A 16,181-nucleotide genomic window follows, 5' to 3' on the forward strand; every position below is an offset into this window, starting at 1 on the left:
GAGAAAAGCTGCTCCCCTCATGGCAGCTGGGAAACAAGGAGAGAGAAAGGAAAGGTCCAGCGTGTGCCAATATGCCTATTGAGTATACCCCCATGACTTCCTTCCTCTAGGCCACATCCATCCCCTCCCAAAAGGGCCTCAGGCTGGCAACTGACCTTTAGCATGTAGGCCTTAGAGGACCTTTAGGACCCAGTACAGAATAATTACATAAAAATGTACTTCACATTGTTCTGTCAAGGGAGCATTTGAAGCTTGGGAGCAGCCCTGCTTGAATGACTTCCAGAAAAGATATTTCCAGAAGACATAAAACTGTTAAGCTGAGAGAGCATCATTGAGAGGCAAAGGTTTTCCAGGATTTATTTGGCAGCATTTGTAAGAATGTACACATATAGAGCTTGCCAAAACTAAAATCTCATTCATGAATGCATTTTTAGTCACCATTCAAAAATGGACCATAAAATCAGGCCACAAAAGCAAGAAATTAAGTTTTAACTTGTATGTGTTTTATGACTTTCTCTGTTATTTCTGCTGTATTATAACTATCCTTCATGTTGCTACCAGATGTTAGAAACACCTTCCCCTACACCCAGATGAACAATACATGTTTATCATCGAAACTGCCAAATAGAAAATAGATTTGTGATTATCCTTTTCAAGTCCTCTCTTTATGTACTACATTAAATAATATTTCCTAACTCATGTCTGAGATTTCAAAGAAGAAAAACAAAAGAAAAAGATACTTTGTTACCTTAAACTTTTGATCTGATTTTCAACCTCAACATATGGTCCATGAAATTTGAAAATGTTTTTGAAAGAGAATAGCTGAAGCTAAAGCAGTTAGTACAAAAATTGTATAAATCATTTTATCTTCAAAATACACCTGCATTGTTTATATTGTTATAGTAGAAACATATATGCATTTTTGTCTTATGTAAATTTTTATTTACATGGGAATGCAATGTGTATGTGTTTTGTGTGGTGTGTTGGGGCTGTGTGTATGTGTGTCTTCCCACTTTATTTCTAAAGCCAAACAGTTGCAGAAGGAGGAAAGGTATAAGTTTGATGTCACCTTTATTTGCTGTGATTTATTGAAGTTTTTATTACTTGGCTTAATTATATGGTTACCAGATTCTTGATTAAGGAGGTCATTTTGGTTGATTACTAAACCACTTTTAAACTACTGGATAAGTTGTACAGCATACCTGAATAAAATAGCCTAATGAAAGCTGTCAGTATACTTTTCAGTCTTCATAATATCACTATATTTTAAACTATTAGAAATGGCTGGTTAAAAGTCTTTTCTATGAAAAGTTCTGCAGTGTTTATTACTTCTAGCTGCTCTGTGTTAGCAGCATTTGCATCCACCGGACTCCAGTTTGTGTTGTTCTAGCAAAATCACTTTTAATGCTTTTACTTGCAAATGTTATTTCAAACAAATTAATACTCTTTCTTTGAGACCTATGGTACAGGTAGCCGTTTTCTTTTATCTAAAGTTGTTTTAGTCATTCCATTCTTGGCAAATGATTAATTCCATTTTTTTTGGTCTAATTTCTTCACAGTGACTATATAAAATTTCTACAGTTGTATGGACATTTTAAAACACAATTTTAAATCTAGAATTAATCCTAAAGGCCATCTAAACAATTCTTACCCACTTATTTTACCAACTTGGACTCTTGAAAAAAGTGCCTTCTTCATATTGTCCATCTACTTACTGGTGCACAATCATCTTGGAATCTCAGTCCGGTGTTTTCATTGTAGTAGGACTCTACCATAAAGAATGAATAAATAAAATCTATAATTAATTTCTAAAACTCCATATCCAAAAGATTAACCAAGCCTGCTTTAGAATCATTACTACTAAGTCATAAAATGCCTGTTTCAGTTTCTGCTAAAATGTTTCTTTCCTTTTTTTCTTCCTATTGTCTGTCATATACTAAGAAAAAAATGATTTAATTAAGAAAATATTATGGGAAAAGATAAAATATAAAAGCATTTGTTAGAAAAAGGTTAAGTCACCAACTCTTGTGTTAAGGTTCTATCTGTATGACTAAAACAGGAACCTCGAATACTAGTGAAGTCAACAGAATAGTGAATCTGTTAAAAGTTTAGATTTCTGTGGTATCTGGTATAAACTTTCACATTATGCTCCATAATCCTTATATTTAAATTATGATCCTTAAAAATGAATTTAGATTTATACTAAAATTATTATTAAGACATGACAGAGTAAAGTTAATTCAAAAAGATTTATCAGGTTAATCACTGTGATATAAGAAGAATAGATATAATTCCATGTGGTACATCAAATTTAGCATTTTGGTATATACATACCTCAACACATGCACACATGAGCACATGCACACACACATGTACACATAGGAGATCCAGAAGAGAGACAAACTTACATAGGCAGAAAAGATCAGAGTTCAGATCATCATAGTCAAATTGAAGAGGTAGCTTTGCAAGTATTTGGGGCAGAAAAATACAGAGTCACCTCAGATATTTGGATAATCGCCTATGCTTTCCACTTGCTTTGGCCAAGGAAATCTCACCACAGCACAAACTAAAGATTCTGTCTCAGTCAGGCTTGGAGGATGGAGACAGCAAAATGGTCCTTCCTGCCCACACTGGCTGGACCCATGACGGACTGGGCGCCATTCAGAGGTATTCCGACCCTACTCTGTACCAAACCGCAGTAATACAGCTATTAATAGCAAAGCCTGCCCAGAAATTAAGCATTCCTCTTCCATCTGAGACTCAAATTCAGGTCAAAGTAAAGCTATTAGGAACCATTTCTCCATAATTGTTATATATTAAAGTTGAAATATTGAGCTGAATTGCATATCTGGTTATAAAAAACACAGAATTTAGGAAATGGTAGATTGCTTCAAAGTTAGAACTTAATAGTTCTCTTTTTAAAAAAAAAACAAAAAACTAAACTGGTAAAAATAGCCACTTTTTCAGTTGCTACTGGAGTTTTAAGCAATATCAGTGATTTGATTTTATATTTCTCAATGTGCATTGAATGTAAATTGATTACTTCTGGGTCTCTGTCTTGTAATCAAGCTGGTTAGTTTTTGACCAACTGGACTTTCTTCTTTTGCACAGTTGGTCTGTATCCATGGCATCATTAAATAATAATCAACAACTTGTTGCTTCTTTATTTCATTTCAGAAGGGAGGAAAGTATTTCAGGACTCAATAAGCGCTGTGAGCACTTACACTCTGCACTGCAGTGCTGCATGTAGCTTTATACATCTGTGTGTATTTCCTAGAAAACTATGCCAAGATAAGCTGAAAATTATGCCAAGTATGTCACTGATTGAGAGCATATACAAATGATGCATGATATCCAAAGTCCTATAAGTTAATACATGGTAATTGTTAATATTTGGAAGATAATTTTGACTTGTTGCTAAAATATTATATTTTTGTAGCTCTAATCATTATACTGTAAAAAGATGTATTATGAATATAAAATAAAAACAGTTTAATAGATGTGATATAATCAATATTATCATTTCAGAGTATATTATAATGAAATATACCTTGTGTATCATATATGTTTATTACATAAAGATATATCACATTTACTAAAGATACTATTTAGCAGACAGTGTTAAGCGACAGGTGTTGTTATTATCACCCTTTCACATACAGATGAAACTGAGTCCAAGAAGGCTAAGTTACTTGCCCAAAGATGTACAGCAGCTACTTAGTAGAAGAGCAAGTTTTGAATCCAAGTTTTGACTTTAGATATAACATTAGCAATGCGGAGTGGTTCTTGTAGCACAATATAACAACACTAATGTAGATATATTCAATAACATAAAATCATCAATGTGGACCAGTTAAATGGCAGTCTTTTTCTACTTCAGCAAGAAATGCTTATTCTATGGAAAGTCATTGATAATGGACTTTGCAATTTTATTTGTGCCTATGGTATACTTAAGGTTAACCTAATAACAAACAAGGGGAAGCTATAGTAACTGGAAACATGTTTTCTTCAGCTAGATAACTTCATACAGTTAGACTTACATAGCAAAATAGTAAACAGAGTAGGTGATGGTAAAGCTTGATTTTATAGTGCACTCTTCGGATTAAAAATGGTTAACTGAAATTTTGATGTGTATTTTCTGCTTTTCTTTTACAACATATAATTCTTACGTATTAAAAATAGTTCATTCAAATTTTTTAAATAGATTACAATGTATATAGCGATAGGACTTTCATATAAATTTCATTGGCAAGGAAAATTTTAAAACATTCTTCAATTATCACATTATAAAGCTAGAGTGTAGGCAGATACCAATGTTCCAAACGTAGTTACCTAAACTTAACTCTTCTCAATTTTTAACTTCTCCAAATACAGAAATCAGACCATGTATTTTTATTATACTTCTCTACCACAGTTGGTATGTGGTACTTAGTTCATCAAGTTAATTCCATTGTTCCCCAAAATGATTCGAGTCATTAATAATTCCAAGGCAAGTTAGAGAGTAGAGTACAATTTTAGGTTATTTAAAATTAATTTCATTAATATTATCTCTTTTCAGTTCTTATTATTAAACAAAAGAAGACAAAAACCCTTTAGCTTAATTACTGAAAAAATAACCAAGAAAGGGCTTAGTGATGTAAAATCCCTTTCAAACAAAATTATTTTATTACGTATAATTGGTGGCAAGTCTGCCCTGTCAAGTTTCAAGACTGCAGTTCTGTCCTGCTGGTGCCTTTTGCAGGCTGGCTTCCCACTGCCACTGTCCCCTTGCCACCTGCCAACCCCACCAGGCTGTTGGGAATTGCATTAGGTCCTGAATTGTTTTGGTTTTTTTTGGGTACCGGGGATTGAACTTGGGACCTTGCGCTTGCGAGGCAGGTGGCGGAATCACTGGGCTAAATCCCCGGCCCCTGAATTGTATTTTGCATCTAAACAAATAAGAATGAAGGTGCCTCAGCAAAAACCTTTTACACTCCGAAGTTCAGTGATTTTGAAATCCTGTCACGTGGCTCCCCTAACTCCCATCATTATTACTACGATTACGTGAAAAATACTCTAAGGAAAAGGGAGAAATGTTGAAGGTTTAGCAGACCATTGTGCCTCCTCCCCTATTCTCCAAAGTGTGTTTCAGGACCCGCCAGGTGAAATCCACCTGTGAGTCCAAAGGCCCATTCTGGTGGAGCGGCAGGGAGTGGCCCACAGCCTCCTGCGCACCAGCACTCCTCCATTATGTTTAACTGCATATTATTCTCTCATCTGTTATCACAAGGCTGGCATAAATTCAAAAACTTTTTCTTCCTAAACAAAAAACACTATTTTATAAAAAATGTTAAAAAATGGCTATTGTAATTTCTAACCGCCCATTGCTGAGCTTTATCTGCATTTCTTAGGGCACTTCTAAAGCACCAGCCCCTTTGTTTGAAAGTGCATTGGGATGCAAATGACTGCATGTTTGCATATTACAGGGATAACGTCAAATCCACTTACATTTTAGAAAAAAAAATAAATATATACATATATGTGCTCTGCCATAAAAAGGACGAAATTGTGTCATTTAGCACATGGATTGCGTTACAGGTCATCATGTTAAGTGAAGTGAGCTACGCATAGAAAGATGAGTACACTATGATCTCATTCACTTGTGGAATCTGTAGATATTGATAATATACTGTGTGTTTTTAAATGTTAGCCGAAAAATATGTTGAATATTTTCCAAAAACAAATGATATGTGTTTGAGAAGATAGGCAGATTTACCCTCACTTGAATATCGTGTGTGTAAATATATGTATCATATACATCACATAAACCCCTACAAATGTGTAAATAAACAGCATTCAGACTACTACATTCTCAGTTCTATCAGTAGCAAATGATTTGTGACGTGTCATCATGAGGGGATCCCTGCATGAGTCTCTCTGAATAGTTTAGAGTCTGCATGAAGGACACGCCTCTGAGCATCAGCTTTCTGCATTCCTATGGGGTCTGAATAAACAGATTGATCTGCCTCTTCACACACCCTGAGAGTTTCTCCTGGAGCATGGTTGGTAGTGATAGGGATATGTCAGACCCCTGATTCTGGGGATTAGACAGCGGGGATGATCCCCAGAACCCTGCTCTAGAGGAGCCTAGGCAGCTCACTGTATGGCTCGTCACAGCCCCTTCTCCAGACCTAAAACTGTCAATTCAAAGGGGAGCAAGCTCTGGTAATGTAGCAAAAGCTATCCAAACCCTTATTTAAAGGGGAAAATGTATCTGAAATTAGCAATTTCATTTCTCATCTAAAAGGTTTAAAAGTGACCTTTGTTGCCAATTTGCCATAGGACTAAATTTACAACAAACTTTCAGCAGAGGCAAATTTTCCTAAATACTATTTCTTTTATTTTAATAACCATCACCAAGGGACAATAGTGGCTATAAAGTGGACTAATTCTAAGAACAAACTTCTTTATGGGTAGGAGATAGAGGTAAGATGGATGGTCGTCTGCCTGTTACACAATTTTCTTAAATAATATAATTATACTAATGTAAATATACAATTTTTAAAAGATCTGCATGGCATAATGGAAAGGCTGTGGCCTTTGGCATTAGGGAAAAATAGATATCTACTGTAATAACCTGTGGTCTTAGGCTAGTCAGTTTACTGCTGTAATCCTCAGATACCATTTTTATGGAAGCGAATACTTAATAGTTATAGTTTACACATTACTCATGGCAACTATTTTATTTTTTTTGGTGCTGGGGATCAAACTTGGGACCTTGCACTTGCAAGGCAGGCATCAGAACCACTGAGCTAAATCCCCGGCCCCTCATGACAACTATTAATAAATATTTTCCTTTATTTTCATTCACTTTGCCACTAATACATAGGGATAGATACAACAATAAATATTACCTAGATACAAGCTCTCATGGCATCCAGCCCCAAGTACCTTTTACAAACTATTGTTTAATTTTATACTGTATGTGTGTGTTTTAAAGTTTTGAAGGCACAAGAATATGCTTTATGAGTTACACTTGTAACACATGGAATGAAATTTACAAAGTGTCTAGTTCTGCTTTATGGGTTGTGTTGATTGGTTTTTATTTGTGTGTGTGTGGAAAGACTCCAGTTAGGACTCTGGTTCTTTAGAAAGTCACTGCTTAGGAGGAAGAGAAGCTCCATAAGGGCAAAGCTTGTCATTTCTGCCTTTGGTCCTCTGAACTTCCCATGCTCAGTGCCTAGAAGAAGATAGCTATTTATGAGTGATTTCAGTTTACCTGTCAAGGAAAGGTCTAGATACCCAAAGGTCATGGCTTCCTGCCCAGAGCTGGACATGCACACTCTCCCTTCAGCACTGATCTTTCCTCTTGCAGGTAAAAACAGACAAGATGGAGAGAAAAACATGGTGGATCCCTTTCTCCCCGTCTGTGCAAGCCTGCCTCCAACCTGGTGACCGTTGACACTCACCATTTGTGTGAAAGCTTTTTTTTTTTTGTAACATATTATACTAGATTTGACGAATTAACTCCATCTTGTAGCTTCTGCAATTTGTTTTTCTGCCACAGCCTAGTTCTTAGAGGATGTTTCCCATTTTGCAACTTCTTTTGGGCAGAAAGATTTTTACAAACATAATCACACAGCTTTACTAATTCCTGAAAACAACGCATAGTGGACTAACCCAGTGCATCATGTATATATGTATATATTGCCAAGTGAAAGTTTTTGTAGATTCCTGTCCTGTTTTGCTTTAAAATTATATATCTTAGAAGTTAGCTTATTACTTGAAAATTGTATGGGGAACTCCTGAATTATAATACAATAGCTATTGCTGCTGCTGCATGAACTGTTTGATTTATTTAAGCAGGTAATGAACAATGTTGCTTTCAAATTCAGTGTATCATCTTAATTAGGATGTAAGCTAAGAGGGACGGTACTCAAGATGCTTTGTGAGTCCTAATGCCATTCATATTTCTTGATGGGAAGGAATGAAAAGCATCAGGAAGCAGTGGAAGACAGACCTTGGCCCTGAAGGGTCTTGGAACAATTCCTGGGATTGGGAAGTACACATGGACAGTATGCGTAGGGAAACATCATCTCAACAACAAGAATTACTCAAAGATTGGCTAAACCATTAACAACATGCATTCACATTAAATTTGTTAACTCTTGCCATTAGCCTTTTTGGTCTTTGCATTTGGAAAGAAGAGTGAAATTTTTATTGTAAGGACTTGGGCATAAAGAGAGGATTAAAATCTAAGTGAATGTAATTCTCTTGGGGGGAGTCCTTAAATTTCACTGTTTGAAATTACTTTCTTTTCCCTCTTTTGATCAAAGAGACATGCTCAAAATTCTTGTTTCTTCATAAGAAATACTTTTGTTCTTCTCAAAAGGTTTTATATTTAGGTATGAGATACTATTTGGCCTTCTCATTTAGTAATTCCAGCAACTCCATCTATGGTTGGAAGAACACTCAGGAAGTCTTTGAGGGATAAGGATCTATTCTTAAATCATTACCTATATGGTTTTATTTTTAAAATAGTCATTGTCAGGGAATAAATGTCCCTGGTTGAAGATGTTACCTATTTCCATCTTTCTATTTTTAGTCTGTTGCTATCACAGAAGGAACTATCTTAAAATTTGGACCTGAAGTCTAGATCAATGTCCAGTTTAGTAAGACATTGATGTTTTCAAGTGTCTGTAAATATCACCATGGAGACATGTGTATTAGTCATCATTGTGGGCATCTCTCTACATAGCTCATACCTAAAATTAAACTGCCAAGACCAGGCAAGAATCTATAATCTGAAAAAGGGAAAAAGAAGAAAGAAAACATATGGCAAGTGTGGCTGGTAACCAAGAAAGGGAGATCATTCTTGTTTAAACAAACTACATCCGTATCAAATAGAAAAATTATCCTGTTACACTGACTTGCCTTTCATCTTGATATCATTTTTAATTAGGAACTAAGTTCACTTTTATTAATGTCAGAGGTTAAGAAAACTACCAAACTCATCACATGGTAGATATATTTAATATTTAGTTTTGTCTTAGTACAGGTTTAAAAATCAAGGAGATCACACAACGTTAATTTGCATTTTATAAAATTATTATAGAGTCATTGTCTTAACTAATTTTCGGGGCAAGATAATATCTGCAATGGGAATTCAGTGGACTTATTTGAGTACCATTCCACATTCCTAATATAACTTACGTCTTTTCTCTCTCAGCAACTTTCATTTGAAATTATTTTAAAAACAAGCATTGCTAATTCTGAAATATTTTTCATTTCCTTAGCATCTTCAAACTTTTTGTTGGCAGTTTTCATTTTGGTAAAAATAAACATTGAACCATAGGGTATTTTAGGTAGTGCTTTGGTTTTAATTACTTAGTGGGACATTAACAGAGAAAAAGAGAATAATAAAATATCTTTTCTACTTGGTACCAATCTCGGATTGGCAAGGTTTACAATAGAACAGTTTCAGTCGGGGATTTAGCTCAGTGGCGCTACACCTGCCTCCTGAGCATAATAAGGTCCTGAGTTCGATCCCCGGTACCAAAAAAAAAAAAGCAAAACTAAGAGTGTGCTATGTGAAGGGAGGTCCCTAAAAGACCAATGGTTTGGGGTGGGCTGCTTCACCTACAGTTGTTTGAAAAGCCAGCTATAGTATTTAAAGGGAGAGAGCAGGTCAGGGCAACTTCTAAGCAGTATCACTAATTTAGGTGATGCTCACAGTGTATTCATACCTGCTCTATGTTTCTCTGAATCTTAAGGGGTCTAAATTTCAAATTTTCTGCCTAGTTTAATTTATCAACAATTTTAATGTATTATTGATTGAGAAAATATGGTCAACTTATAATGTGAGTAATCACTATCTTCAAATGTTTCAACTGATCTTTGTATGATTCTGTATTTTCTTTGTAATTATTTAAATATGAATGAGAATTAAGTGGAAATCACATCTATCTTTCATTAATACACTATATATATATATTGGTACTGGGGATCAAACTCGGGACCTTGTGCTTGCAAGGCAGGTGGCAGAACCACTGAGCTAAATCCCTGGTCCTTAATACATAAAAATATTAACAAAGTCTGGAAAATATTTTTATGGTGATCAAGAAAACTGGAGATGTATAAATAGGGTATGGTAATCCCAACACTATGGGAGGCTGAGGCAGGAGGGTCACGAGTTCAAGCCCAGCCTGGGAAACTGAGACTGCCTTAAAATAAAATTTAAAAAAATTTTAAAGAGGTAGGGTTGTAGCTCAGTGCAAAGGCCCTATGTTCAGTATCCAGTTCTATAGGGGGAAAAAAGCTGGAAATATACTATGAATTCATAAATGGGTGATATGTTGATCTTCATTAACAGATTTGATACAGATTTTTAAAACTATGAATAGTGTATTACACTTTCAGTCTTTTTTGCCAAAATATACACTTGTTCCCAAGTTATTAATATTCTTCCCAATAAGAAAATTCACCAATGGAAAGTGATCAATGCTATTTTATTTTATTTATTTTTTTTGGTACCGGGGATTGAACTCGGGTCTTTGCGCTTGCGCAGCAGGCGGCGAAACCACTGGGCTAAATCCCCGGCCCAGATCGATGCTATTTTAAATCCAATGCCAATAGTGCTATTTTTGATAATCCTTTTTTTTTTTTTTTTGTACCAGGGATCAAACTGAGGACCTTGTGCTTGCAAGGCAAGCATGGTGCCAGTGAGCTAAATCCCCGGCCCTTGATTTCCTATTTTAAGTTATTGTTTTTAGCATAGTTATTGAAAAGTTCATTAGGTTCAAATGTCAACTATGTGATTTATTGGCCAGATAACTGTGGTCCTTATGAGTAAAATATGGAAAATAAGAGCATCTACATCGCAGATTTATTTGCAAGAATTATGAAAGAGTTGACAGTGACTCTGATATAGTTAAGTACTCAATACAAGATGTAATATTTATTAGCACATGCAGTATAAACTTCCTTTTGTTATTTACTAAAAGATTTTATGTCATATAAATTTTATGTTCTTATGAGTTTATACCTAGTTTAAATAATGTAGATAATCCAAGAGACCAATAGTGTAAACTCGCGGGTGTTCAGTTAATTCTTTGGAAGCCTTTTGCAGACAGACACAGTGGAGCTGTATGATCTGAATCTACAAATGGACATTTTCTCTTATGGGGCACAGGAAAACCTGTGTCTTGTCCTGACCCTGCATTCTACCACTGACAGACTGCTGGATGCCCCTGAGAATCTTTCTAGACTTAACATGTTTTCATAAAGCACACAGAATTGGCTTAAATGAGCTCTGAAGTGTGCAATCTACATTCAATATCAAACTATTTCTATTATGTGCTGATAGTTAGTGATTTAATACTAAATATGTTCAAAACCAAAAGAAATTTAAAGAAAAGAATTTGGATGTGGCAAATGAGAATCTGCATTGAACTGCAAATGATAGAGGATGATTATGATTCATTCCAAAGTCCTCATAGGTAAAAACAGTGGGAGAAACGAGTCTCAGCAATTATTTGTAGACTCTTTTTAGCAAACTTTGAAGGCCCCACAGTGTAGAAATAACACTATCAAGGACTTTGGTCCATCGTTTATCCCCCATAGGGAAGGTTTTATGGAACATTGTTAATCAGCTGTCTCTGAGAGGCGTATTTTTTTTTTGAGAGGCATATTTAAAATCAGATAGAAATAATACATGGGTGGAAAGCAGAAATTGCAAGAGATCTTTAATAAATGTAGAAAAGGAGGAATAGTTAATGTGACAGCCTCTCCCCGGGGAATACAAAAGATAGGCCAAAGAAAGTTATCAAAAGAACACTGTGATTTTGAATGGGAAAAGAGGATGCAAGAAAAAAAAATCATCGTTGAACTCTGTGTGCTACTTTTTTTGGGGACCGGTGATCAAACTTGGGACCTTGTGGTTGTGAGGCAGGCAGTGGCACTGCTGAGCTAAATCCCCGGCCCGGCCCTGTATGTTACTTTTATAAGAGAGGAATTCAGCAGCTGGACAGACCTCACACAATTAGTGGTGTCCACTCATGATGACATTTTGGTAGCATCTAAAAGAATCAGGAAACAAAACCCACAGGTTGTGTAGGGATATGATATATGAACATATAAGATATAAGGCTATGAGGTGGGAGGAGATGGTAATGAGAGATTTCGATAAGAAGTAATGAGATAATTGCTTTGACAGGGCTAGTGAGAAATATTTGAGTTCCTTTTATTCTCCCCACCTGAAATTCTTAGTAATTAAAATTAAAGAAAGAAAAAGTAGAAGACTAAAATAATCTGCCATCTACTATATGTACGAATTTTAAAAGCAGTTTAAATTCTTAAAGTCCTTTGCATCTGAGCAGTTTGTGTTTCATGACAGCAGTGCTCTTAGGAGTCATGAACTACATGGTGGAGAACAACCTGAGAAACTCCTGAAGAGATATTAGTGAGGTAATAATGAAATAAGCTGCACGGAACAGTTCACTTGCTTTTGTTTTCCCTGGCTTCCATTCATTTCTGAAGGATTTGTTGAGGTAATGGAAGTTTTAAAAAAGGAACTTTTAGGGTCTGAATTATATACTATTTTTTCATTGACAAAATCAAAACAGTTGTCGGTTCCAAAATACCTTTGTCCTGGAGAACAAGTAGCTTCATTATTTTGTTTTCTATCATAGCATTTATGTCTCAGGCTCCACTCTGGAAAACCTTCCTTCTGGGAGGCGTTGCAAGCTGCTGAGTTGGACTCAGGCTGTTGGTGTTTGTCTCCACAGTGTTACTGTCCCAGTTTGGCCACATCCTGATTCCTGAGGATATACTAGAGTGTCTTCACTCTCCAGACTTTTCCTCACCTCCATCAAATTTACTAGAAAACACTTTACTTGTGAGGCTGTTGCTTTCTTTTTAGTGACAAATCGTGAATGAGCAATTTGGTGAAAGATCCATAACAACAATTAACAAGTGCTAATAATTACTGCTGCCAGGTAGCTAAGACACTTTGAAAACTCCTATAGGAATAATGACATTAATAGTTTTAATAATTAAGGTTTACTAAGGGCTTCTTATGACAAGACCTAGCACTACATTTTTCAATTAATTATTTTCATTGAAAAATTAATCATTTCATATTTAATTTTACCAACAACCTAATATGATCAATTTATATTATTTCTATTTTACACATGAGAAAATGAAATCTTGGTAAATTTAAGAAACTTGACCAAGATAAACCAGGGCACAAAACTTCAAATGAACGCTGTTCTAACTCAATCTTGCTTGCTTCTCAAACCCCCAAATTCTTGCTTGCTTGCCGCTCTCCACTTGTCCTCTGAATTCCTCCTCCTCCTATCTAGTATTTTAAGGCAAGTGTGAGAATGAAGATTGTACTACAGATGTCCATTATGTTCATATAAATGGAGTAAATATAATAAATTACTTTACATAGTTACCAAATATGTATCAAGATTCCACTATAGGCCAGATATATATCCAAGGAAAAACTGACAAACATAACTGTACATCATAATATAAATACATGTTTTACAGGCTAATATTATTCTTCAGTGAATAGATGACTGAGTAAAATTATTATGGAGACAATGTGCCAACAAATACACAAAAATAGACTGCTTTTTAATATAATCTTTGTGAAAATATTGTTCATTTGAAACTCCAAGAACATAAAAGGATAACAGCAGGGAAATGATTTAGAATTTAGTGGTTAAACATTCTATGACGTCAGAGTCACATCAGACTCTAATAATTTTTTTTAAGTTCACTTTAACATTTTCAAATGCCACACCCTTGATGCTTGGAAAAAGTATTTGAATGCCTAAGTTATAAATGATTATTTTCCTGTTAAAAATTATTTATTTTAGTTTACATCTCTAATTTTGTATTTTAATATTCTGAAATAGTCTACTCAGTAATTGTATTGAGATGATGCTTTTTGTGAATTAATGAACTTCTTGGTTTTGATCAACAGTGTTCACTGTATTTCAATGTGGTTTTTTACATATGAAAAATATAATATGTTTTTTCTGAATATCAACTGTGGTCTACATTCTTTATGTGTCTGTTCAGTTATTTAATATCAAATACTTATAGTAATCAAACACAGTTTAAGTACACTATTAGAGTGAGAAATGCATGAAAATTTATTTACTTTATTATATGGATATATGATATATATCTAAATAATAAAATTTACTATAATCAATAGGCTGTGTCTTGTGTTACTTTATATTAGTAATGATACATTTGTTGACCTTCAAATTCTTTTCTTTCTTGGGGCCAAGCATAAGGAAATTGGTGAAGGTTTGAGATATTGCCCATACCTCTGTAAAGACCAAAGCCCATATGGAAGAAAAAAAGTCATTTAGGCTAATCACTTCATCTAATATAAAATTAGGATAGTATTTACTTTTAGCTAAAAGATAACAATATCATTAGCCCTAAATTCATTGTTTCAAAAATGAAAGTATTGGGCCAGGGATTTCGCTCAGTGGTTTTGCCGCCTGCCTTGCAAGCACAAGGATCTGAGTTTGATCCCTGGTACCCCCCCCCAAAATTAAAGTGTTACTTAATCAAATCTGATTGATTGTTACATTCAATAGGATGTTTTTAGTTAAGGATGGTCTCCTTTCTGGGGCAAAGAAAACAAATGATGGCATTTTCTGAACTGACTGTTCTAGGAGGGATCTATTAACCAAGAAGCTGCCTTAAAATTGTAAGCATTAGCTGCCCCTTTATCACTTTAAATACTGTTCCCCCCTTATTTTTGCGAAGAAGAAAGCCTGATTCAAAATAGAAGTATCTTGTATAGGATTATGATGGCATTTGCTACTTTTCATTATACTTGTTTGCTGGTCCATTTCACGTTTTCCAAGTCAAAAAGCTACTCAAAGCCCAAAAGTTGTGTCGCACGTATTTTTTCATCTTAACTACTCAGCACAGTGCCCTCAGTTCGGAAAATAAATAAATAACCATGTCACTAGGCTATGACATTTATGACAGTCTACTTTGAATTTTATTTCATGTTCTGCAATAAATTCTTCTGTCTCAAGACTCAACATATAATGTGATGTTTACAGAGCAGTCATGGCACATATCTATGAGCTGTTGATTGTTTTCACTATTTTATATGAGAAACAACCTTTCTTTTAATATTGTTTTTATTACTATAAATAATATGAAATTTTATTACCCAAGATGATTCATAAAATGACTCTACTCTGAATGAAATAGATTACTATTTTATCATTAGGGTTAATACTATAGCATTTAGGCTTATAAGAAAGTATTTCTTCTATTTTGTATAGTCAGAATGAAACATGTGATCAAGTATTGACATATCTGGACTGAGTTGTGCTATTATATATGATTCATGAATTTGGCAAACATTCACTAAATTCACTGATGCTGCCATCCGTATCAAGTCTTGTTGATGTCACATGTTATCATATGTCAAAGATTATCATATACATCCTGAATGATAATACTGTTTTTTAATGACAGCATTTATCTTCTCTCTTAAAAAGAGACACATGATATACTGTAATTCAGTGGAAACCATAAATGATGTTTTCATTTTTAGGGTCTATATTTAAAAGAAATACTACAACAACACTGATCATACTGGAAAAATGTTTGGATTAATTGCAAGAAGGACTTTTGGTAGTCTAATGTATATTTAATTCACTAGTTGGAATTCATTGATTCATTACCCCAATTTCATTCCAGGCCCCCCAGGCCCTCCGGGTGGTCTGAGAATAGAAGATATTAGAGCCACTTCTGTGGCCCTCACTTGGAGTCGAGGGTCTGACAATCATAGTCCTATCTCTAAATACACCATCCAGACCAAGACTATTCTTTCAGATGACTGGAAAGATGCAAAAACAGGTACGTTTTCTTTATATGGTTAATCTGTTTCAAAGATTTATGTGAACATTTTAAATCAAAAATTAAAACTTGAAAGTTTTAGAATTTCATTTTCTACTTTGAAATGCTTTGTTTTTTTACCATTTTTATTTTACTGTTCCATCCAGTTCTTTGGTAATGAGAAAAACTACATGGAGTTTAAACATTTAATCATTTTGAAGTTGCAGTGGAAGAAGTAGATTGTCTAAATCTGTAATGGAAAAAGAAAGGCCTCCAGGGTTTCTTATTTGAACTGTATGTAATATTAAGAT

The 16,181-nt window shown here is 34.7% G+C and overlaps 1 protein-coding gene across 9 annotated transcripts in view; it reads left to right on the forward strand.

Moving 5' to 3' along the window:
• Cntn1 (contactin 1) overlaps positions 1 to 16,181 on the forward strand; it is a 446,523-nt gene that overhangs the window by 365,546 nt on the left and 64,796 nt on the right. For all 9 annotated transcript variants that reach the window (XM_004874004.4, XM_087199964.1, XM_087199970.1 and 6 more), the window contains one exon: positions 15,733 to 15,891. In XM_004874004.4, coding sequence (XP_004874061.1) covers positions 15,733 to 15,891 — 159 coding nt within the window. The remainder of the gene's footprint in view (positions 1 to 15,732; positions 15,892 to 16,181) is intronic.

This window comes from Heterocephalus glaber, unplaced genomic scaffold, assembly GCF_053883595.1.
Source record: "Heterocephalus glaber isolate CG9 unplaced genomic scaffold, H.glaber_assembly_v1.0 deba00001733, whole genome shotgun sequence".
NCBI classification, from domain to species: Eukaryota; Metazoa; Chordata; class Mammalia; order Rodentia; family Bathyergidae; genus Heterocephalus; species Heterocephalus glaber.